The sequence below is a fragment of the Coregonus clupeaformis genome, chromosome 1 (assembly GCF_020615455.1).
Source record: "Coregonus clupeaformis isolate EN_2021a chromosome 1, ASM2061545v1, whole genome shotgun sequence".
Lineage (NCBI taxonomy): Eukaryota > Metazoa > Chordata > Actinopteri > Salmoniformes > Salmonidae > Coregonus > Coregonus clupeaformis.
This window is the reverse complement of record NC_059192.1, coordinates 55,693,779-55,718,696: the sequence shown is the minus strand read 5'-3', so window position 1 is coordinate 55,718,696 and position 24,918 is coordinate 55,693,779. Positions and strand designations below refer to the sequence as shown.

Sequence of the window (24,918 nt, the reverse complement as noted above, 5' to 3'; positions counted from 1 at the left end):
CTCAATTGGGGATGGTGTTCTCGGGGTGATGAGAAGTGTTGGGTTTGCGCCAGACATTTTCCTTGATGGCCAAAAGCTCAATTTTAGTCTCATCCTTCTTCCATATGTTTGGGGAGTCTCCCACATTCCTTTTGGCAAACACCGAACGTGTTTGCTTATTTTTTTCTTTAAGCAATGACTTTTTTCTGGCCACTGTTCCGTAAAGCCCAGCTCGGTGGCGTATACTGCTTAAAGTGGTCCTATGGACAGATACTCCAATCTCCACTGTAGAGCTTTGCAGCTCCTTCAGGGCTATCTTTGGTCTCTTTGTTGCCTAATGCCCTCCTTGCCTGGTCCGTGAGTTTTGGTGGGCGGCCCTCTCTTGGCAGGTTTGTTGTGGTGCCATATTCTTTCCATTTTTTAATAATGGATTTAATGGTGTTCCGTGGGATGTTCAAAGTTTCTGATATTTTTGTATAACCCAACCCTGATCTGTACTTCTCCACAACTTTGTCCCTGACCTGTTTGGAGAGCTCCTTGGTCTTCATGGTGCCACTTGCTTGGTGGTGCCCCTTGCTTAGTGGTGTTGCAGACTCTGGGGCCTTTCAGAACAGGTGTATATATACTGAGATCATGTGACAGATCATGTGACACTTAGATTGCACACAGGTGGACTTTATTTAACTAATTATGTGACTTCTGAAGGTAATTGGTTGCACCAGATCTTATTTAGGGGCTTCATAGCAAAGGGGGTGAATACATATGCACGGAACACTTTTCCGTTATTTATTTGTACGAATTTTTTAAAACAAGTTACTTTTTTTCATTTCACTTCACCAATTTGGTCTATTCTGTGTATGTCCATTACATGAAATCCAAATAAAAATCAATTTAAGTTCCAGGTTGTAATGCAACAAAATAGGAAAAACACCAAGGGGGATGAATACTTTTGCAAGGCACTGTATGTATTTGACACATGAAACATCATCATATCAAAAATCATAAAATCATTCATAAGAATTGTGCAACAATACCGTTAGTGCAATCACACTGCTAGTCTTGGACAGTGATTTACGCTTTTACAGCAGAGCTATACAATAATGTTTTGCTCCTTCTCCAACACATTTAAACCATGGTCAACATTGTTAACAGAGAGATATAAACACTCAACAGTCCATATGTCATAATTTAGTCATTGGTATGTGCAGGCTGTTCCAAGGCCCCATCCACAGCTCCTCCTCCTCAGATAGTGTGTGGTCGCTGTGGGAAGTCAAAGTCTCTTTCGATGCCATGTTGTCCACGCACGACTCCTGCTCATTTACACAACAGTTACTCCTGCTGTTCCTGTCATGTAGGGCCTTGGCAATATTGTATTTGGACCCAATTCTGTCAAGGCGTATGATGCTGGACCCCAGGGACCCGCTGGAGGACCGATTGTTGAGGTTAATGTCAACGGTGGAGGTAATGCCCATAAGTGTACATATTCCATTTCCTGTTACCGGTTCCCCCATGCTGTTTAGAGGAAGCTTCTCCTGAGTCTCAGTCAGCATGTCCAGCTTTTTAAATGGTTTGCCCAGGCGGCCAGGGGAGCTCACCTTGAGGTTGTTGGTGTGCACGGGCCTCCTGGTCCGCACAATGGTCCCATTCTGAGAGAGGTAGACGTTCCCATTGATGTTGGAGTGGCTGTTGACATTAGACAGGCGGTTCCTCTGGGGTTCAGGAGCGCTGTCCTCTCCCGTGGAGCTGGTCTCATACTCCCTGTCCACCACCAGCTTGATCCGCTTCTTCCTCACCCCAGGCTGAGAACAAAAGATGGAAAGAAAGATGGAGAGCCAAAGATGAGATTAATGCACAGATAAAATAGTATTTACGTATATTAAAATATATCATGCATCCAAACAGGTCATATATATTTGTATGGCAATCAATGTACGTAAGTTATCTTAAAACTATGACAGTAACAGGATATGAAACACACAACTCTGTAAACATGATTTTACATTTTAGTCATTCTTATCCAGAGCGACTTACAGGAGCAATTAGTAATAAGTGCCTTGCTCAAGGGCACAGACTGATTTTTCACTTAGTCAGCTCGAGGATTCAAACCAGAGACCTTTGGCTACTGGCCAAACGCTCTTCACTGCTAGGCTACCTGCCGCTGGTAGGTCATAGCACTGTTACATTATGGTCATCATATGGCTATATTTAAATAGTCACAATGTGCAATTGGTTGAAGAAACATCTCGAATACAAACGAAATTCTAAGGTGCTAAAGTGTGGTTCAACACCATTGAAAAGAGAAAAATTCAAAGCAGACGAAAGAACAACCTATTCCACTTCCATGCAAGACGTCTTTCCAAGAGGTAGAAAGAGGTAAAGAGAATGAAACACTGAGAATGAAGCACACAGTATTCTCTTCACACCCATGTGAGAGTTCACTCCAGCTAATCTTTCTTCACAGCTGACAAACGCGTTCCTCAGAAGACTGTGGAGTTCCCATCGGAATCATAAAAATCTCCTCTGTGGCTCCAAACTGGGATCTACCAGCTTACCCCTGGCAACTGGCGTCAGACCCAGACGATTTCTCAGATGGTGTAATTGGTGTCCTTGTCCACCTCTGTGATGGGGGAGTGTCCTCCGAAGGTCTCCTCTGAGGCCTCCTTCATGGTGCTGCTAGAGTCTGAGCCGTAAGGGGTTCCGCGTAGGTACTGTGGCTTGGCCCTTCTCCAGCAAACGCTGGACCTCCTGGACACTGCTCAGTCACTCAGCTCCTCTGCAGACTTTTTTCTCTCATCGGTGGTGCTGCCTTCCTCTTCATATTTCTTCATCCTCCTCTTTGTTCTCCTCATCGATGGTGTCCTGTGAACTCTGGGTCAGGAAGGACTTGTGGCTGCCTCCAGTGGACCTGCAGCTGGTGGAGCTCCTCTCGCTTCCCGCCAGGTAGCTCTGGTCCGTCCGCTGGCTTTCCTCGGCCTCTCTGACCTCTGATCTAGAGAGCTGGCTCTGGCTGCCACTGCTGTACATGAGCGTCCCAACCCAGACCCTGACTCCCCTTAACTGCCCACCAACTGCCTCCGGCACTTGGTGATGATCTTATGGAAGAACCAAGCTGGGCAGCAGCATTTCTTGCGCTGCTACCACTGCCACTAAAACTACCACTGCCAGTAACATTACAACCATCACTAGCACTTCCACTGCCAGTAATGCTACCCTGCCACTGTCACTAGCACTCCACTGCCACTTCCGCTGATGCCAGAAGCACTGCTCCTCAAGCTGCCTTGTGTCCCTCCACTGGACCTTTCAGTAGAAGTGCCAGATGACTTCATGGAAGAATAGGCAATTCAGACTCTTCCTCAGAATCTTTATCAGTCACAGAGCCTTTTTCTGTACTGGATTCAGTTCCTTAGTTTTCAGTTCCTTACTCTTTCTCTGTCCCACTATCAGATTATTTCTCAGAATCAGAACCTTTCTCTGATCCTGATTCATTTTCTGGCCCAGATGTTTTCTCTGAGCCTGACTCTTTCTCTGAATCTGACTCTTTTTTTGTCGCCGATTCCTTTTCAGTGCCAGATTCCTTCTCTGTCTCATCACGCCCTGAGTCCACAGTGCTTTCATAGGTATCATCTTGGTCCAGATCTTTGTCCTCAGTGGAAAGAGGTGCTTCTCTCTGATTCCTCATAAGAACACTTCTCCTTCTCCATTCCACTCCTACAACTTGGACTTCTTCTCCTCATCGCTTGTGGCAGCTTGCAAGACATCGTCCTTCTCTTGCTACCTGTGGCAGAGCTTCGACTAATGCTGCCCTGCAACTTCCTCCTCACCTGCAGCCTGTTGCTCAGGTTGATGTGCTTCATCACCTTGCCCAGGCGGCTCCTGGCAGTGGATTTGGTGTCTATTGGACCATCACTGGCAGGTCCCCCCATCAGACTCTTCTGACTGTCGATGCGGCGGGCCAATATCAGTTTAGCGTAGTCCTTGTCCTTCTTGGTGCCAAACATCTTGAACATCTTGGCCTTCTTCCAGGTGGATCGGCCTGCTTCTCCGGCTGCAGCAGTCTGGTCTCCATTTTTACTGGCTTCTTCATGACGGACTTCAGCCTTGGCAGCCGAGGAGTGTTCACAAGGTTCCTCGCTCTCCGCAGGCTCTGCCTGCTCGATCTCATCCTCCTGGTGGTAGGTCTCTGAATCCCACCCTCTTGCCTCCTTGCCCTCTACCCCTTGCTTATATGCGCAAATATTGTTATAATAACCATCATATCGAAGTAAACTTGGAGTCAATCAATTATATTTTGACTTGGGAAAGCATGTTGTTTATTAGGCAATATTAATTAAGTTATGATGAACTTCATAGGGTAGTGAAAGTGCACGGTGATGAGCTTGATGCTCCTTTCCAATAAATATCAAGGGTCTTTTTCTGGTGACATGATGATCAATGCTTGGCTGCCGTTTGACAAATACAAATAATTTTGTCCATAATAATCTCATCATAGGTTATACTTGCACTGTATCTGCGAGCTGTTGGCGAGAGCGCACATGCCAATACCAGAGTGGGCACATTTGCTATATAATGCAATTTTGTTTGTGACAAAACCATCATTAGAGATGAAAATGCGATGGAAACACAATTAACTTGTCTATTTCATTTGGTACATGGAAATTTAACCGAAAGTTATTTTTATGTGCATTATGTCATGACACACAGCCTTTTATCTGCAACAAGTCAATTTGATGGAAACACATATTTTTTTTTATATTCAGATTTGTTTATATTCACATCAAAATCTGTTGCCAATTGGATGGAAACCTAGCTATTGATATATTGTATTGATAATCAAAATAAAATTGTTGATCTTATCAAATTGTTGATACATATAGTAAAATAAGTACCTCAGACCCATGGGGGCTATAGTAGTCATCCTCTATAATCAGCTCTCCATGCTCATCGTACATGGGAGAGATCAGCTTCCTGTGACTGCCATACTGAGGAAGGTCATACCTGAGAGGAAAAACAAACGGCAAACGGGAAACAGATTAAGGGCTGTTTCTACCATAATTCCTTTCCAGCATTGTGAAATATATTTTGAGAGGTGACAGTAACTAACAACCTCTGCTCACAGCCCTAGGGATGTGAGACATTTGAAGCACTAGCTCTAACAATAAAACAATTGCATATGTACTGTGTTACATATGTAGATGTGCATAAAACATTCTTAAATTTGCACAATCAACCGTTCCCAAGTTGTCATGGTTATTTTGGTTTGACTTCTGCTCTACACCCCACATCCCTCTAACTTGTGAGATGACATGCATGAGAAAAGGGGTAAACACTGATCTGCTGCATAATTTAATATGTACAAATACATGAGATAGTGGGTGTGAAGAGAATACTGTGTATTCAGACCCCTTGACAAATTTTCACATTTTATTATGTTACAGCCTTAAATTGATAAAATAAAATAAAATCCTCAGCAATCTACACACATAATGACGAAGCGAAAACAGTTTTATTTTTGTATTTTAGCAAATGTATTACAAATAAAAAAGTATTCAGACCCTTTGCTATGAGACTCAAAATTGAACTCAGGTCCATCCTGTTTCAATTGATCATCCTTTAAATGTTTCTAGAACTTGATTGGAGTCCACCTGTGGTAATTTCAATTGATTGGACATGATTATGAGGTCAAAGGAATTGTCCATAGAGCTCCGAGACAGGATGGTGTGGAGGCACAGATTTGGGGAAGGGTACCAAAACATTTCTGCTGCATTGAAGGTCCCCAAGAACACAGTGGCCTCCATCATTCTTAAATGGAAGAAGTTTGGAACCACCAAGACTCTTCCTAGAGCTGGCTGCCAGGCCAAACTGAGCAATCGGGGGAGAAGGACCTTGGTCAGGGAGGTGACCAAGAACCCGACAGTCACTCTTACAGAGCTCTAGATTTCCTCTGTGGAGATGGGAAAAACTTCCACAAGGGCAACCGTCTCTGCAGCACTCCACCAATCAGGCCTTTATTGTAGAGTGGCCAGATGGAAGCCTCTCCTCAGTAAAAGGCACATGACAGCCCTCTTGGAGTTTGCCAAAAGGCAGCTAAATACTCTCAGATCATGAGAAACAAGATTCTCTGGTCTGATGAAACCAAGATTGAACTCAACAGAACTCCATTGAAGTTCTGTTTTTTATTGTAATACATTTGCAAAAATTGATAAAAAAAGTTTTTGCTTTGTCATTATGGGGTATTGTGTGTAGATTGATGAGGTGGAAAAAACAATTTAATCAATTTTAGAATAAAGCTGTAACTTAACAACATGTGAAAAAAGTCAAGGGATCTGAATACTTTCCGAAGGCACTGTACCTGGGAGTAAAGGCTAAACTCTGCCCACATTACAGCTGTGAGCGATGCACAATTAAAAGGCCCATATCATAGTCTCCATTAGCCCCACATTGAATCTGTAAATGAGGTGCAATATGGGGCCGGTATCAATCAGCATCATACCAACATTTGTGTCAGATCTGAAATAGTGTGCCAAAACAGATTTGTGGTCCTATCTGTAACCCACTTGGCATGGGTGCCAAAATCCAGCTGCATTAAACCAGTGACTTTGTGGAAACTGATGGAAGCAGGTCATTGGGAAATCTGCATTAGAAACACCTTCTGGAGACGTGAAGTCGCTGGGTCGCCGCTGAAGACCGACAGCTAGTGATCGCTGGATTAAGTTGCTCCCTGCTCTTTAAATAGAAACGGATCAAAGGCAGTCTGGGGTTATTGTAATAGCAACCTCAGCAGCAGCAGCAGCAGCTTTAATAAGGACCTGCTGTCCCACAGAGTCGACCAGTCTTCACAACACAATTACTGTCAGACTCAACGGAAGGGCTTCGTCATACAAACACACTAAGCATCCGGTGTGGCAATTAGAATTTGCATGGATGATGAGAGGGTATGTCACAGAGTTGATGAGGCCTACGTGATCATGCAATTAAAATACGTTGAGTAGTCGATGATCCACTTCACACAATTCACTAAGGTTTGATTCACTTAGGGGATTAGCATCACCTCCAAGTAGCTTAACTCCCCTCAATGCATAACATTAGGTTAACATCTGTTTGTATCGCTGTAGATTACAGCATTTTCCTCTAGACCATATAGGCGATTTGCAGTGTACCATGCAAGCCAAAGTACCCTCTCCTCTCTTCCCTACTGGAGGAGACCGTTACCAGGCTCTCAGGTGCCATGCTCCACTCAAGGCTGAGTAATACATTACATTTGGTGGGAGTGGAAAGGGTAAACAAAGGCATGATCTGCATAACTGGAGGGGTACTAATGCAATATGTTATACTTAACCCATCATTTAGAATTTTCCCACATTACTCTCCAACCCAAAGGATCACTCAGTGTGTGTGTGTGTGTGTGTGTGTGTGTCGGAGGCTTGTGCAATGTAAGTTCAAGATAAATCCGAAAATGTGTCTTAATGGGATAACTTTAAACTTTAAATTAACCAGTGGAGATCAATTAAATTCCCTGGATCAGAGCGAGACTGATGAGGGATGGGAAAATCATCTGAGTTTTTACTCACCCCTGGTCGTGATTATAGTTGTCATCCCTGTAGTAGTCTTGGCCTGGATCGATGCCTGACTCCATGGACAGCTCCTGAATTTCAGAAGAAGTACATAGAGATAAAATTAGTACAGAGAAACAAAAGAGAAACCATAGAAACCCAGCACAGTACATTACAGAACAGCATAGTGTGAGCAGAATTATCCTTGTGCTTTGAGAGAAGCAGTAAGGTTTCTACCTCAGGTCTCAGCATGGATGGCCTTAGCAGTTGCTGTTGCTGCCATAGATTAGTTGGAGAGGAAAGGATAAGGAGAAACAGAGACAGAATGTCCAGTTCATATTTATGGTATAGCAGGAGAAATAATTAAATGTGTTTAACCTTTTACTGCAGTGGGCTAAATCAGGGTCACACAGAGTGTTTCTTGGTAGTCTTAAACAAATCTACTTTGAAACAAAAGTATACACCGCACACACATAGTTATGAGCTTAAAAAAAAAAGAAGACACCTATACCTCAGATTTAGAGTTTAAATGTATTCAATTTTGAGTTTGCATCACAATATTACACTTTATATACATCACAGGAGACTGAAATATAACAAAACCGTTTGACATAGAAACACCGGAGTTTCTGATTTTTTATTTTGAATGAATTATGAAATTATGAAAAATATTAATACGATTCCACCCATGAGGCCACTAGGTAGTTTGACTGCAGAAAAGGGCTATGGCCATAGAGAGGAGAGTGGATTTGGAGGAGATAACGAACTATGGATAAACACAGTATAAGGAGGAGATGAGGTGATGAAGGAGAATACAGAGAAAAGGAAAGATTGAGAGGATGAACAGAGTAGACAGCCAAGATGAAAATAGACAAAAGCTTGAAAAAGGATAATAGAAATGGTGAGCGAACACATATAGTGTACTTTAGAAGAGAATGAGAGATCGATGACTGATAAAGCACACTCATAACTTTAGAGCTGATGTCAAATATAGAACATGAAAATCTGACACCTGACTGTACAGAGATGTCATGGCACCAACAGTTTTCAAACCAAATGTAAACTGTGTTAAAGTCAATGAAAACATGGCTTAATGGAGAACACGGGACCTCACGGTCCACCGGTGTACTACTATAGTGTGTCTTTGGGTCTGAGTAATGAGGACTCTCACTGGGAGGTATATCATCATCGCTGGGAGAGCGATAATGTTAAAATTATCTGCCAACTATCTCTCATCCCGTCTAAATGTCATTCAGTATTTTCCATCAAGTGAAAGGTAGATAAGAATGATGAAGAATAAAGCTGCCTCAAGCTCCCTTGAGCATGAAAAATGGGCTTGGCACACAATGCATAACATAAAAATACATCACAATAAAAATGCCTACCTGTCTGTTGTATCCTCGCCTGTAGGCCAAGAAAAAAAGAGGAAAGAAACAGTGCAAATTATGAGAACAATATGACATCAAAATTCAGATAAAACATATATTCTGCTGACCAGTTAAGTGATTTCAATATTACTTACTTTGCAATTTCCTGTATCAAGCCATCGGTTACATTTTTTATAAAAAAATGCATACAGAAACATTGTTGTTATCTATATATGTTCTTTCTTCCATTATAAAAAATACGTCTCGGCAGATCAAATGAAAAGTTGAATACATAATGAGGTGGTGGAGACAGAAACAGGAAATAACAACAAACTCTACACTTAACCATAACCTGCTACTTCTTTTTCTTCAGGAAACCCTACACTTAAGTTGACATATCTAAGCAATTTCCTTCCCAATGGCAATTGGGCAAATATTTTTATGGCACACTATTGTCTCTCGAATGTATTAGTTAGTACAACGTAAATCTATGTGAAAAAATTTAATTGTTATTGCATAAAGTTCAAACACATCCTTTGACTGTGGTTAGCTTTGTGGGTGTCACACCATATAACTAATATCAGAGTGACTTAGGCCAGGATTCAATCAGATCAGAGGTAACCTGCATTAGCCGACAAACGCATAGATTTTTATTGCTTTGTTTGGGTGGTTTTGGAGGTGTAGGCTAAATGCGCTAGAGCTGTCAAATCCACAAGCGGCCCCTGGTGTTACCCATCGCGGACATTGCCATTGGATGCACCGAGTCACATTAAGAATGATGTTATCTACACCTCAATTAGGCTGATATAAATCCCTATTATTTTGTTGAATGATTTTACATTTGAGTGTCATTATTTCTATATAGCCTACACTATCTCATTCTGAACTTCTAAAGTGGGTGGGATATAAGGACGGTGTGGTTTCGTGACAATGACTACAAGAGCAGCTGCTCACCGATTTGACAGCTCTTACGCAGTTACACGTCCGACACCACCTAACCAAAAGTAATGGAAAGCTATGCGTTTGTTGGCTAACACAGTTTACTGCTGATCTGATTGAATCCTGGCCTTATTTTCAAGAATTTGAGTGGCTGGTTTGGAAAGCAGTATTGTACCCTTTTTTCAAAACGATTCTTCATGCTTTACTCAAATGCACCTCATACTAGGCAACAGTTAACAAAGAAACACAGATTTACCCCAGAAAAAAACGAACTCTGTCCCAGACATAGTGCATATAAAGTCAATGAAAACATGGCTTAATGGAGCACCCGGGACCTCACGGTCCACCGGTGTACTACTGTAGCGTGTCTTTGGGTCTGAGTAATGAGGACTCTCACTGGGAGGTCTATCATCATCACTGGGAGAGCGATGATGTGAGCTTCCTCTGGAAAGCAGTAATCTGTTATTATGGGGCTGGGACCAGGGACAGGTCATAGCCCATACAACCACACCTCCCAGTATGGGACTGGCTAGGTCGGAGTAGGGTTGATGAATGGCCTGCTGGGCTGGTGCAGTCTTTAGTAAGCACCAAGACAAATGGCCCTTTGGACAGATACTGAAGACAGTGAGCAGTAGGGGGGAGAGTGGGGATGCACAATCAGAAGAGTTGTCAACTCCATATAACTAATGAACACTTGAATACTAATGCATCCCGGATTAAACCAGGAAGAGGGAATTTCTTCCTATCTTAGATGCAATCAATTAACTGGGAGGTAATGGTTTATGATGACACAATAATTGCCATCAAAGGAACAAAAATAAACAAAAATCACATCTGTTAGAAATTACGGCTGTTTGGGCTGAAGAAAAAAGTCCACCTGAACCAGAAAACAGTATGTGAGCTGTGGGCCTTTTTGATAGAAGAGATTACCCCATGTGGTGAACACAGAATACACAATTAGCCAGACTTTGATCTGTTCTAGAATACCAGGGGAATGGCTATTTACAGTTGAAGGCGGAAGTTTACATATACCTTAGCCAAATACATTTAAACTCTGTTTTTCACAATTCCTGACATTTAATCTTAGTAGAAATTCCCTGTCTTAGGTCAGTTAGGATCACCACTATATTTTAAGAATGTGAAATGTCAGAATAATAGTAGAGAGAATAATTATTTTCAGCTTTTATTTATTTCATTACATTCCCAGTGGGTCAGAAGTTTACATACACTCAATTAGTATTTGGTAGAATTGTCTTTAAATTGTTTAACTTGGGTCAAACATTTACGGTAGCCTTCCACAAGCTTCCCACAATAAGTTGGGTGAATTTTGGCCCATTCCTCCTGACAGAGCTGGTGTAACTGAATCAGGTTTGTAAGCCACCTTGCTCGCACACGCTTTTTCAGTTCTGCCCACACATTTTCTATATGATTGAGGTCAGGGCTTTGTGATGGCCACTCCAATACCTTGACTTTGTTGTCCTTAAGCCATTTTGCCACAACTTTGGAAGTATGCTTGGGGTCATTGTCCATTTGGAAGACCCATTTGCGACCAAGCTTTAACTTCCTGACTGATGTCTTGAGATGTTTCTTCAATATATCCACATACATTTTCCTTCCTCATGATGCCATCTATTTTGTGAAGTGCACCAGTCCCCCCTGCAGCAAAGCACCCCCACAGCATGATGCTGCCACCCCCGTGCTTCACGGTTGGGATGGTGTTCTTCGGCTTGCAAGCAACCCCCTTTTTCCTCCAATCATAACGATGGTCATTATGGCCAAACAGTTCTATTGTTGTTTTATCAGACCAGAGGACATTTCTCCAAAAAGTACAATCTTTGTCCCCATGTGCAGTTGCAAACTGTAGTCTGGCATTCTTATGTCGGTTTTGGAGCAGTGGCTTCTTCCTTGCTGAGCGGCCTTTTATGTCGATATAGGACTCGTTTTACTTTGGATATACATAATTTTGTACCTGTTTCCTCCAGCATCTTCTTGGATTGATTTGCACTTTTTGCACCAAAGTACGTTCATCTCAAGGAGACAGAACGAGTCTCCTTCCTGAGCGTTATGACGGCTGCGTGGTCCCATGGTGTTTATACTTGCGTACTATTGTTTGTACAGATGAATGTGGTACCTTCAGGCGTTTGTAAATTGCTCCCAAGGATGAACCAGACTTGTGGAGGTCTATGATCTTTTTTCTGAGGTCTTGGCTGATTTCTTTCGATTTTTCCATGATGTCAAGAAAAGAGGCACTGAGTTTGAAGGTAGGCCTTGACATAGATCCATAGGTACACCTCCAATTCACTCAAATGATGTCAGTTAACCTATCAGAAGCTTCTAAAGCCATAACATAATTTTCTGGAATTTTCCAAGCTGTTTAAAGGCACCATCAACTTAGTGTATGTAAACTTCTGACCCACTGGAATTGTGATACAGTGAATTATAAGTGAAATAATCTGTGCATGACACAAGTAATTTTTCCAACAATTGTTTACAGACAAAGTAGATGTCCTAACTGACTTGCCAAAACTATAGTTTGTTAACAAGAAATGTGTGGAGTGGTTGAATAACAAGTTTTAATGACTCCAACCGAAGTGTATGTAAACTTCCGACTTCAACTGTTACTGCTCTTGAGAGGGGGTGAGGGAGGGTTAGAGGTGAAACAGATATATGGAGTGGCAGAGAGGGAGAGGGAGAGCAGACAGAGAAAAAAAGAGCTACAGGAGCCTTGAGAAGAAGATTGATACTGATGGTAGTATGTCAGAGTGGGGTACACATGAACATTATGAGGGAAAGTGTCACGATCGTCGGATATAGAGGACCAAGGCGCAGCGTGGAATGTGACCATTGTTATTTATTAAATGATACACGAACAAAACAACAAATCAATACGTGACGTCCACAGGTGCAAAACACAAACCAACACGGAACAAGATCCCACAAACACTGTGGGAAAACCACCTGACTAAATATGGTTCCCAGTCAGAGACAACCAGCAACAGCTGATACTCGTTGCCTCTGATTGAGAACCACTCTGGCCAACATAGATATACAAAAACTAGACTAGACACAACGAGCACAAAACATAAACTCCACACACCCTGGCTCAACTTAAAAGAGTCCCTAGAGCCAGGGCGTGACAGAAAGAAAGAAAGAAAGAAAGAAAGAAAGAAAGAAAGAAAGAAAGAAAGAAAGAAAGAAAGAAAGAAAGAAAGAAAGAAAGAAAGAAAGAAAGAAAGAGATAGAGAGACAGAGATAGAGAGGACAAGAAAGAAAGATTAAAGAGAAGAAAGAAGAAAGAGAGAGTTTGTGTAGGTGAGTGAGTTAAGAGTAGATGGTGACAGGTCTGAGGACAGCAGTGCCAGTGGTTGAGGATGAATTGGTTGACTAATTAGTCCCTTTCAGAGAGCTGTAATGCAGCTACTAGTCAATCATGCTGTGAGGATCTCTACAGACATGTCCCCTATGAGTTCACTTTCTCCATCCACAACATCATCATCAGCCTAATAATGAACCCACAGCTTCAACTACCACTTCCCAATGGCAAATATCTAGAGAAATATTTGAACTCTGTGTCACACTCTATTTTCTCCCCTCTTCAGAGCAGTTTGGAAAGTTTGTGTAATTCAATGTTGTTCTGGAAATGTTCCATTTTCCTGCACTCATAAACAAATAAAATGTTGTTGCGTGGTTTTGAAAGAAGTAAATTGGACTGCCTTTTTCTCATGAAACCATTTTCTTCAGGATGTATTGTATTGTCAGGGCGACGTGTATGCGTTGAGCGAAGTCAAGCGCAGGACACCGAGCTACTGGCAGACGAACTTTACTTGCACAGTAATCAAAATACAAACAAAACCTCCAAACAGGGAGGAAACAAAATACGCATACACCCGAACACTGCCGACCTCACGGAAAACAATCACACACAATAACCAATGAGAGACAGGGGGTTATAAAGGGAATAAATAACATAATGGGAAACAGGTGAAAACAATCAGGACAAACTAGACAAACACCGAAACATAGATCGGTGGCAGCTAGTACTCCGGGGACGACGAACGCCGAAGCCTGCCCGAGCAAGGAGGAGGGGCAGCCCCGGCTGATTCCATGACAGTACCCCTTCCTTGACGCGCAGCTCCAGCCGTGCGCCGACCCCGGCCTCGGGGACGGCCAGGAGGACGCGGAGCAGGACGAGTCGGATGACTCCGGTGGAAGCCCCTCAACATGGAGGGATCTAGGATGTCCCTCCTAGGGACCCAGCACCGTTCCTCCGGACCGTACCCCTCCCACTCCACAAGATACTGCAGGCCCCCCATCCGACGCCTCGAATCCAAGATGGAACGGACTGAGTACGCCGGGGCCCCCTCGATGTCCAACGGGGGCGGAGGAGCCTCTCGTATCTCACTCTCCTGGAGTGGACCAGCCACCACCGGCCTGAGGAGAGACACATGGAACGAGGGGTTAATGCGGTAATTAATGGGCAGTTGTAACCTATAGCATACCTCGTTCAATCTCCTCAGGACTTTAAATGGCCCCACAAACCGCCGACCCAGCTTCCAGCAGGGCAGGCGAAGGGGCAGGTTTCGGGTCGAGAGCCAGACCCGATCTCCCGGTGCATACACCGGAGCCTCACTGCGGTGGCGATCGGCGCTCGCCTTTTGCCGCCTGATAGCCCGCTGCAGATGGACATGCAGAGCGTTCCAGGTTTCTTCCGAGCGCCGAAACCACTCGTTCACCGCAGGGGCTTCGATCTGGCTCTGATGCCAAGGTGCCAGGACCGGCTGATAACCTAGCACACACTGGAAAGTCGTAAGGTTAGTGGAGGAGTGGCGGAGTGAGTTTTGGGCTATCTCTGCCCAGGGAATATATCCTGACCACTCCTCCTGCCGGTCCTGGCAATAGTACCTCAGAAACCTACCCACATCCTGGTTCACTCTCTCCACCTGCCCGTTACTCTCGGGGTGAAAACCTGAGGTAAGGCTAATCGAGACCCCCAGACGTTCCATAAATGCCCTCCAGACTCTAGAGGTGAACTGGGGACCCTGATCAGACACTATATCCTCAGGCACCCCGTAGTGCCGGAAGACGTGTGTGAACAGGGCGTCAGCAGTTTGTAGGGCAGTAGGGAGACCTGGCATAGGAATGAGATGGCAGGCCTTCGAAAACCGATCCACAACGACCAAGATCGTCGTGTTCCCCTGGGAGGGGGGAAGGTCCGTGACAAAATCCACTGATAGGTGAGACCACGGCCATTGTGGAACGGGTAGGGGTTGTAACTTCCCTCTGTGCAGGTGTCTAGGCACCTTACACTGGGTGCACACCGAGCAGGAGGAAACATAAACCCTCACGTCCTTAGCTAAAGTGGGCCACCAGTACTTCCCACTAAGGCAGTGCACTGTCCGACCAATGCCAGGATGACCAGAGGAGGGTGACATGTGAGCCCAATATATCAATCGATCGCGAACCTCAAGCGGCACGTACCTCCGACCCTCTGGACACTGTGGGGAGTAGGATCGGTACGTAACGCCAGCTCGATGTCCGCATCAACCTCTCACACCACCGGTGCCACCAGACAAGACTCCGGGAGTATGGGAGTGGGCTCAATGGACCTCTCCTCTGTGTCATATAGTCGGGACAGGGCGTCTGCCTTAGCGTTCTGTGACCCTGGTCTATAGGTGAGCTTAAATACAAATCGGGAGAGAAACATAGACCACCTTGCCGGGCGAGGGTTCAGCCTCCTCGCTGCCCGGATGTACTCCAGGTTACGATGGTCAGTCAGAATGAGAAAAGGGGTGTTTAGCCCCCTCAAGCCAATGCCTCCACACCTTCAGGGATTGAACCACAGCTAACAGCTCCCTGTCCCCCACGTCATTTAATTACGCTCCGCCGGACTGAGCTTCTTAGAATAGAAAGCACAGGGGCGGAGTTTTGGTGGCGTACCCGAGCGCTGAGACAACACAGTGCCGATCCCAGCCTCGGATGCATCCACCTCAACTTGGAACGCCAAAGAGGGATCCGGATGTGCCAGCACCGGAGCCGAGGTAAACAGGTCCTTCAGATGTCTAAACACCCTGTCCGCCTAAGCCGACCACTGCAGACGCACCATACCCCCCTTTAGCAGGGAGGTAATGGGAGCTGCTCCCTGTCCAAAGCCCCGGATAAACCTCCGGTAGTAATTGGCAAAACCCAAGAACCGCTGCACTTCCTTCACCGTGGTGGGAGTCTGCCAATTACGCACGGCAGAAACGCGGTCAATCTCCATCTCCACCCCTGACGCGGACAACCGATGTCCCAGGAAGGAGATGGACTCCTGGAAGAACAGACATTTCTCCGCCTTCGCATACAGGTCATGCTCTAACAGTCTACCAAGCACTCGACGCACCAGGGACACATGCTTGGCTCGTGTAGCGGAGTATATTTGAATGTCATCAATATACACCACTACACCCTGTCCATGCAATCCCGGAAAATCTCATCCACAAATGATTGGAAGACTGAAGGAGCATTCATTAAACCATATGGCATGACGAGGTACTCATAGTGACCCGAGGTGGTACTGAATGCTGTCTTCCACTCATCTCCCTCCCTAATGCGCACCAGGTTGTACGCGCTCCTGAGATCAAATTTTGTGAAGAATTGCGCCCCGTGTAATGACTCCGTCATACTAGCAATCGGAGGGAGAGGATAGCTGTATTTGATTGTGATCTGATTGAGACCACAGTAATCAATACACGGGCGTAAACCCCCATCCTTCTTCTTCACAAAAAATTAACTCGAGGACGCAGGGGAAGTGGACGGCCGTATGTAACCCTGTCTCAGAGATTCGGTGACGTATGTCTCCATAGCCGCCGTCTCCTCCTGAGACAGAGGATACACATGACTACGCGGAAGCGCAGCACCTACTTGGAGGTCTATCGCACAATCCCCCTGTCGATGAGGTGGTAATTGAGTCGTCTTCTTTTTAAAGAAGGCGAGTGCCAAATCGGCATACTCAGGTGGAATGTGCATGGTGGGAACTTGGTTCTGGCTTTCCACCATCGTTGCCCCTACGGAAACACCTACACACCGCCCGAAACACTGATCAGACCATCCCTTGAGAGCCCTCTGTTGCCATGAAATGTTGGGGTCATGAGATGTTAACCAGGGAAGCCCCAACACCACGGGAAACGCAGGAGAATCAATCAAATACAAACGTAGTATCTCCTCATGGCCCTCCTGCGTTTTCATCCTGAGAGGCGCTGTGACTTCCCTAATCAATCCTGACCCCAAAGAGCGGCTATCTAGGGCATGGATGGGGAAGGGCACATCAACAGGTACAATAGGAATCCCTAACTTATAGGTGAATTGGCGATCGATAAAATTCCCAGCTGCGCCTGAATCTACTAGCGCCTTATGCTGGGAGTGAGGAGGAACCTCGGGAAACACAACTTTAATACACATATGCGCAACAGAGAGCTCTGGGTGAGATGGGTGCCTACTCACCTGGAATAACTCATCAGTGCGCTACCTACTGCCTCGATTCCTAGGAGACCCTCTCCAGCACCGACCAGCAGTGTGTCCGCTGCGGCCACAGTTGGTGCAGGGGACGGCCTCCCTCCTGGTCTCTCTCCTGGTCTCCCTAGCACCAGCACCTCCGAGCTCCATAGGGGTCGGCTCGGAAGTGCTGGGGGATGGAATGGACGGCCCTGAATACGAACGTCCGCGGGTAGCCAACAGGGTATCCAGGCGAATGGACATGTCTACCAGTTGGTCGAAGCTGAGGTTGGTGTCCCTGCAAGCCAATTCCCGACGCACGTCCTCCCTCAGGCTACATCTGTAGTGGTCGATGAGGGCAATCTCATTCCATCCCGCGTTGGCAGCCAGCGTCCGGAAGTCCAGCGCAAACTCCTGTATGCTCCTCCTCCCCTGTCTAAGGTGGAATAGACGCTCACCCGCCGCTTTACCCTCTGGTGGATGATCGAATACTGCCCTGAAGTGGCGGATGAACTCTGCATAGTTGACAGTAGCGGCGTCTATTCCCCCCCATTCGGCATTGGCCCACTCCAGCGCCTTGCCGGACAGACAGGAGATGAGGGCGGACACGCTCTCGTATCCCGAGGGCACCGGGTGGATGGTTGCTTGGAGTTCAACCTGGAGCAGGAAACCCTGACACCCGGCCGCTGTGCCATCATAAGCCCTCGGGAGCGAGAGCCGAATCCCACTGGACCCCGGAGGTGAAGCAATGGGCATCGCCGATGGTGGTGGTATTGTTGGAGGAGGCGTAGGCAGACCCCCCTCTTTCCCATCGCTCAATAGTGCTCACCACCCGTTCCATGGCGGTGCCGAGAGCCTGGATCATGGCCGCTTGGTGTTCGACGCTTTCCACCATTGATCCAGCTGGCACCGCCGCTCCTGCTGACTCCATGAATGGTGTGTGATTCTGTCAGGGCGACGTGTATGCGGTGAGCGAAGTCAAGCGCAGGACACCGAGCTACTGGCAGACGAACTCTACTAGCACAGTAATCAAAATACAAACAAAACCTCCAAACAGGGAGGAAACAAAATACGCATACACCCGAACACTGCCGACCTCATGGAAAACAATCACACACAATAACCAATGAGAGACAGGGGGTTATAAAGGGAATAAATAACATAATGGGAAACAGGTGAAAACAATCAGGACAAACTAGACAAACACCGAAACATAGATCGGTGGCAGCTAGTACTCCGGGGACGACGAACGCCGAAGCCTGCCCGAGCAAGGAGGAGGGGCAGCCTCGGCTGATTCCGTGACATGTATAGATTGTATGGCTATTCTGATCGAATGTACTGTCCTCTGTGAAGAATAAGAGCTCTCCACTCACCAGGGTACTCATGGGGAATTAAAAACCATTAGGCTCACAATGTGAAGCTTCTGATTGAATACAATCAGGGGAGAGTGGGTTTAGAATACATTTGTTTGTATGAATGAGTCATAAAGGCTCTAAAGTAATCCATGCACATGGTCTATACACACCTTCACATAGACCTGGGTTCAATCCCTGTGAGCTCCCTTCCTTCTCCCATCTCTTCATCTATCTCTATTTCTAATCTGTCTGTCAAAAAAAGCATTGAACATAATAGACCACTCTCGTTAAAAAAATCTATTGTATGGGCGTACAACGTAAAAGGAGTATGTTTTATGCAGGTCCATTTCAACATATTGCTCAAGCCTTGAGAACTTTAATGGAATATTTCTGGCAGAACAGGGGGTGAAGATAGAGGATGGTTGGTGACACAGAAACGGCCAAGAGGTTATACATTTGGGAAAATGACAAGGTTTGATATTTAAACATTTTCCTCAGTTTAAGAGGTTCTGAAAACCTATGGGATCTTTCAACTTACTTAGGTCCCACTTGCTGTTAGTTGTGATTACACAATTATTATAAAAGTTTGTTAGGGGAATAAACTATTTTGTTGATGAAAACACGTACAAAAACATCAGACAGAGAATATCCAATACAACACAGCATGTTCATGACATTACTAAATAAATACAATTAATGAAATAGAGCTAAAGAGGGGAGAGGTCAGCCAGTCAGAAAGTGGTGGATTGGGATGGAAAGCGATTGCTTAGTTCCTCAATCACAGACTATGCGTTGGACTGGTTTGATTGGCTCGACTCCTGGACCTCTGAGGTCACATTATTAGTGCTTTGTTGGCTTGTTTCCAGCTCAGAGGAGTTAGTGTCTTTGGTTGAGTTTGGTAGGACCACAGGTTCTGTGCTGGTCAGGTTTGGCTGGTTTGGTTCCTCACAGGACCCAGATCTGCTTTGTCTCGGAGTACCTTCTGGTTCCTCTGTCTTTTTTTGTGGGGGCCGAATCGCGGCACCTTACGATTCTTGTCTACTTGACTGTAAAGGTTGGCAACGGACTTCTCGATGTCAGCGAGGTTCTTGAGGTTTTTCAGAATCCCCTTTAGCTCCTTCCTCTTCACTCCGTCCTCGGATTGGGGGGGAGTTGGGAGGGGAGGGGCATGGGAGGAGACAGGGTGGAGAGAGGAAAAGGGCGGCAGGGAGTATGGGACAAACTGAACAGTGTGGCGTGGCCATCAAAAAGCGGGAAAAAAAGCAGAAGTGGTGGAGGGGCATGATTCCGGACAGAAGGGGGAAAGGGAGGGAAAGAGGGAGGGTGAGAATGATCAGGCTCGCTGGAGTGAGGTTTGAAGGGTGCAGGGGGAGGAGATGAGGGAGGAGGAGGAGGAGAAGGAGGGGGAGGACGAGAATGAGGCGATTGAGAAGGAGGAGGAGGTGGAGGAGAATGAGTAGAAGGAGGGGGAGCTGGCAGATTCTCAGGCAGGTCAATCAATCAATCAATCAATTTTATTTTATATAGCCCTTCTTACATCAGCTAATATCTCGAAGTGCTGTACAGAAACCCAGCCTAAAACCCCAAACAGCTAGTAATGCAGGTGTAGAAGCACGGTGGCTAGGAAAAACTCCCTAGAAAGGCAAAACCTAGGAAGAAACCTAGAGAGGAACCAGGCTATGAGGGGTGGCCAGTCCTCTTCTGGCTGTGCCGGGTGGAGGTTATAACAGAACCATGCCAAGATGTTCAAAAATGTTCATAAGTGACAAGCATGGTCAAATAATAATCAGGAATAAATCTCAGTTGGCTTTTCATAGCCGATCATTAGAGTTTAAAACAGCAGGTCTGGGACAGGTAGGGGTTCCATAACCGCAGGCAGAACAGTTTAAACTGGAATAGCAGCAAGGCCAGGCGGACTGGGGACAGCAAGGAGTCACCACGGCCGGTAGTCCCGACGTATGGTCCTAGGGCTCAGGTCTCTCAGTTGGCTTTTCATAGCCGATCATTTAGAGTTGAAAACAGCAGGTCTGGGACAGGTAGGGGTTTCGTAGCCGCAGGCAGAACAGTTGAAACTGGAATAGCAGCAAGGCCAGGCGGACTGGGGACAGCAAGGTGTCATCATGCCCGGTAGTCCTGACGTATGGTCCTAGGGCTCAGGTTCTCAGAGAGAAAGAGAGAACGAGAGAATTAGAGAGAGCATACTTAAATTCACACAGGACACTGGATAAGACAGGAGAAGTACTCCAGGTATAACCAACTAACCCCAGCCCCCCGACACATAAACTACTGCAGCATAAATACTGGAGGCTGAGACAGGAGCGGTCCGGAGACACTGTGGCCCCATCCGAAGAAACCCCCGGACAGGGCCAAACAGGAAGGATATAACCCCACCCACTCCGCCAAAGCACAGCCCCCGCACCACTAGAGGGATATCCCCAACCACCAACTTACAATCCTGAGACAAGGCCGAGTATAGCCCACAGAGGTCTCCACCACAGCACAAACCAAGGGGGGCGCCAACCCAGACAGGAAGATCACGTCAGTAACTCAACCCACTCAAGTGACGCACCCCTCCCAGGGACGGCATGAAAGAGCACCAGCAAGCCAGTGACTCAGCCCCTGCAACAGGGTTAGAGGCAGAGAACCCCAGTGGAGAGGGGAACCGGCCCGGCAGAGACAGCAAGGGCTGTTCGTTGCTCCAGCCTTTCCGTTCACCTTCACACTCCTGGGCCAGACTACACTCAATCATATGACCTACTGAAGAGATAAGTCTTCAGTAAAGACTTAAAGGTTGAGACCGAGTCTGCGTCTCTCACATGGGTAGGCAGACTGTTCCATAAAAATGGAGATCTATAGGAGAAAGCCCTGCCTCCCGCTGTTTGCTTAGAAATTCTAGGGACAATTAGGAGGCCTGCGTCTTGTGACCGTAGCGTACGTATTGGTATGTACGGCAGGACCAACTCGGAAAGATAGGTAGGAGCAAGCCCATGTAACGCTTTATAGGTTAACAGTAAAACCTTGAAATCAGCCCTTGCCTTAACAGGAAGCCAGTGTAGGGAAGCTAGCACTGGAGTAATATGATCAAATTTCTTGGTTCTAGTCAGGATTCTAGCAGCCGTATTTAGCACTAACTGAAGTTTATTTAGTGCTTTATCCGGGTAGCCGGAAAATAGAGCATTGCAGTAGTCTAATCTAGAAGTAACAAATGCATGGATTAATTTTTCTGCATCATTTTTGGACAGAAAATTTCTGATTTTTGCAATGTTACGTAGATGGAAAAAAGCTGTCCTTGAAACAGTCTTGATATGTTCGTCAAAAGAGAGATCAGGGTCAAGAGTAACGCCTAGGTCCTTCACAGTTTTATTTGAGACGACTTTACAACCATCAAGATGAATTGTCAGATTTAACAGAAGATCTCTTTGTTTCTTGGGACCTAGTACAAGCATCTCTGTTTTGTCCGAGTTTAAAAGTAAAAAGTTTTCAGCCATCCACTTCCTTATGTCTGAAACACAGGCTTCTAGCGAGGGCAATTTTGGGGCTTCACCATGCTTCATTGAAATGTACAGCTGTGTGTCATCCGCATAGCAGTGAAAGTTAACATTATGTTTTCGAATAACATCCCCAAGAGGTAAAATATATAGTGAAAACAATAGTGGTCCTAAAACGGAACCTTGAGGAACACCGAAATGTACAGTTGATTTGTCAGGGATGATCTCCACGGTGAACTCGCAGGGCTCAGCGGTGAAGTAGCTGGAGATGCTGGAGCTGAACTTCCTGAGGACAGGCTGGGTGGGCTTCTGAGCCAGGGGCGGGGAGCCTTCCCCCTGGGTGATGATGATGCGGGTGGGCACATCCTTCCCTATGGACATGGGGCTGAAGGGGCGGTCCATGATGGAGAACAGGGTCTCCGCACTCAGCTCCAGCATGTCAATGCTGTCCCGGTTCAACAGTAGTGGAAGGGAAGTCAGGGAGCCCCTGGAGTCACACCCTCCCCTGGGGGTTCTCTCCTGCATGGCCTGCTGTTCAAACTGCCTGGCCTGCTTTCTGACCGACAGCTTGCTCTCCTCTGTGCTGCGGCTGCTCTGGACGTCATAACCCACCATGCCATCCTGGCCCTTCATCCCCGCCTGGAGCAGCTGCAGCTCCCACTGGGCCGGGTCCAGCAGAGCCTGTATCTTCAGCGACTCATACGCCTCTGACCCTCCATAGAGACTGGTCGGGATGGTAGAGGCCTTCCCAGACCCTCCAGAGGGGGAGGGAGAGAAAGAGCCCTCTCTCCCCGTCCCATAGGGGCTGCTGAGGTTCCCATCTTCTTCGTCGTAGAGTGGGTTGGTGGTGGTCATGGGGTAGTGGTCTGACAGAAAGGTGACGTTGCTCTTTGACTTGGGCAGGTTGTTGTGCAGTGACCCGTTGCTACGGAAGGAGATATCGCGACAGGCGAAGCGGTTAAGGCGGCTCTGGCGGTCGGCTCCCTCGATCATAGACTTTTTATCCCTGTCCCATTAGGAATGAAGATGGAGGGTGGAGAAAAGAAAGAGTTGAAACACAGGTGAAGGAAGGATGAAGGGTGAGGAAGCAGAGGAGAAGGGGTGAGGAGGGTGCTACAGACTGTTATTGCAGAATCCTTCACTCTTTTTGACTCATAGTATTATGATTATAGTAAGAAATAATATAAAATATGTGATTCAAACTCAAAGGTAATGCAGCAGGGTAGGACATATTTTCATTTTCTTCTGGTGGATACAGTATCAGAGTCATTTGATGAAAAATGTGTTTGAATTTAAAAGTTTTAGAACAGCAATTCAACTACTGACAATATTTGGACAGGATATAAAGTCTCCACTCAAAACATCCCAAGTACATCTAATACAAAATCAAAAATCTAATCATATTTGATTTGAAGAAATCAAAGCACAGTCACAGAGGTATTTCCATTTTAGGGATGGTAGGATATAAGCTATAAGCATCTAAAGAAGCACCATACCTCTAAAGTTTACAAAGGGAGGATCACTTTTGGTGAAAGCAAAAATTACCCTGTTAAGCCTTACCTTTATAAAATGTATTACCTAGCACCCCTGACATTACACCACTATTTTCAAATGCAAATTCTCTAACGATATATAGTACTTTAATAACATATCTCAGTTACTGTTATAAAAAAAATATTAAATCAATGAAAAATATTCAAGAACAGGTGTAGGAGACTAGCCGCTTTCTCAAAGCTGAGTTGTGTTTAAGCTCAAACACTCTTGTTTTGCTATTTGATCCTACATATGGACTAGGCATAGGCATTGGGTCTGTCCTCAAAATGTCTAAAGCTCAACATTACATACTCTAAAGACCAATGTCTGTTGTTAGTCCATTGTTGCTGGACTAAGGCCTTTTTAGTCAATAAATTATTTTGCTGTTTGAAAAATAGGCAATGTCCTAACACACACTATATCATCTGCACAAATAGGCATTACTCATGGGTACATGGTACCTGAAACAGGAAGTGAGGGGTTAGGAGGAAGCGTTCAAAGGTGACTTACATGTTGATGTCCCCCAGTTCCTCATAGAGATTGTCTGTTGGGGCACGTGGAGCGGCAGACTTGCCCTCTGGCAGAGCCTGCTGAATCCTGGCAGTTTTGGCACATTCCGCCTGTCTCCTGAAGTTCAAATAAAGTTGAATCAGTTTGAGTCCATCCACTGCACTTTGTTTCTATAACATTTCATCACTTGTTCCCCATGAAGGCTACATGTCTTTGGTGATTGAAGTGATTGAACATCAGTACAGTATGTGGCTAATTTCAACTTACTGAGATAAAAATAGTAGAGCCAATCTCTGATATAAAAAAGTAATTGTCTTTCCCAATTACTGAGGCTTTTAGCCCATTTGAAGGGGATGACTTGAACTTGAATATTTGTACTTTTCTCCTCATTTTAATACAGTCATTCTGAGTCCCTGCTTAATCTTTAAAGGACTATTTAGTTATGAGGACCATATAGCATGTACGCTCAAGAGCATAAAAGAGAGATCACTAATTTCACATGGACAGTTACTTACTCTTTGAATCTGGTGGATGGTTTTCCAGGCAGTGCGGGAGACAGGGGAGCAGAGGGAAAAAGAAAACACATCAGAACCTCGATTATACAATTAGTTCATTCCTATTTTGTTAATACAACACAATGAGAAACATTAATTAAATTGGGAATTGTGAGACGCCGCAATGTTCCTGCAACTCCATAAAATGTTAATGTTTGGCGGTTGTTAAGGTT

General features: G+C 45.6%; 1 protein-coding gene across 1 annotated transcript in view; it reads right to left on the bottom strand.

Annotated features, from left to right (window-relative positions):
* Nucleotides 1–1,046: 1,046 nt before the first annotated feature.
* Nucleotides 1,047–24,918, bottom strand: part of LOC121570887 (protocadherin-15-like) — a 481,652-nt gene continuing 457,780 nt past the window's right edge. Inside the window, exons 33-38 of the mRNA XM_041882214.2 lie at nt 24,192–24,308; nt 8,915–8,933; nt 7,767–7,805; nt 7,548–7,621; nt 4,866–4,974; nt 1,047–1,778 (exon numbers count right to left, since the gene is read on the bottom strand). Coding sequence (XP_041738148.1) covers nt 1,161–1,778; nt 4,866–4,974; nt 7,548–7,621; nt 7,767–7,805; nt 8,915–8,933; nt 24,192–24,308 — 976 coding nt within the window. The 3' untranslated portion in view covers nt 1,047–1,160. The remainder of the gene's footprint in view (nt 1,779–4,865; nt 4,975–7,547; nt 7,622–7,766; nt 7,806–8,914; nt 8,934–24,191; nt 24,309–24,918) is intronic.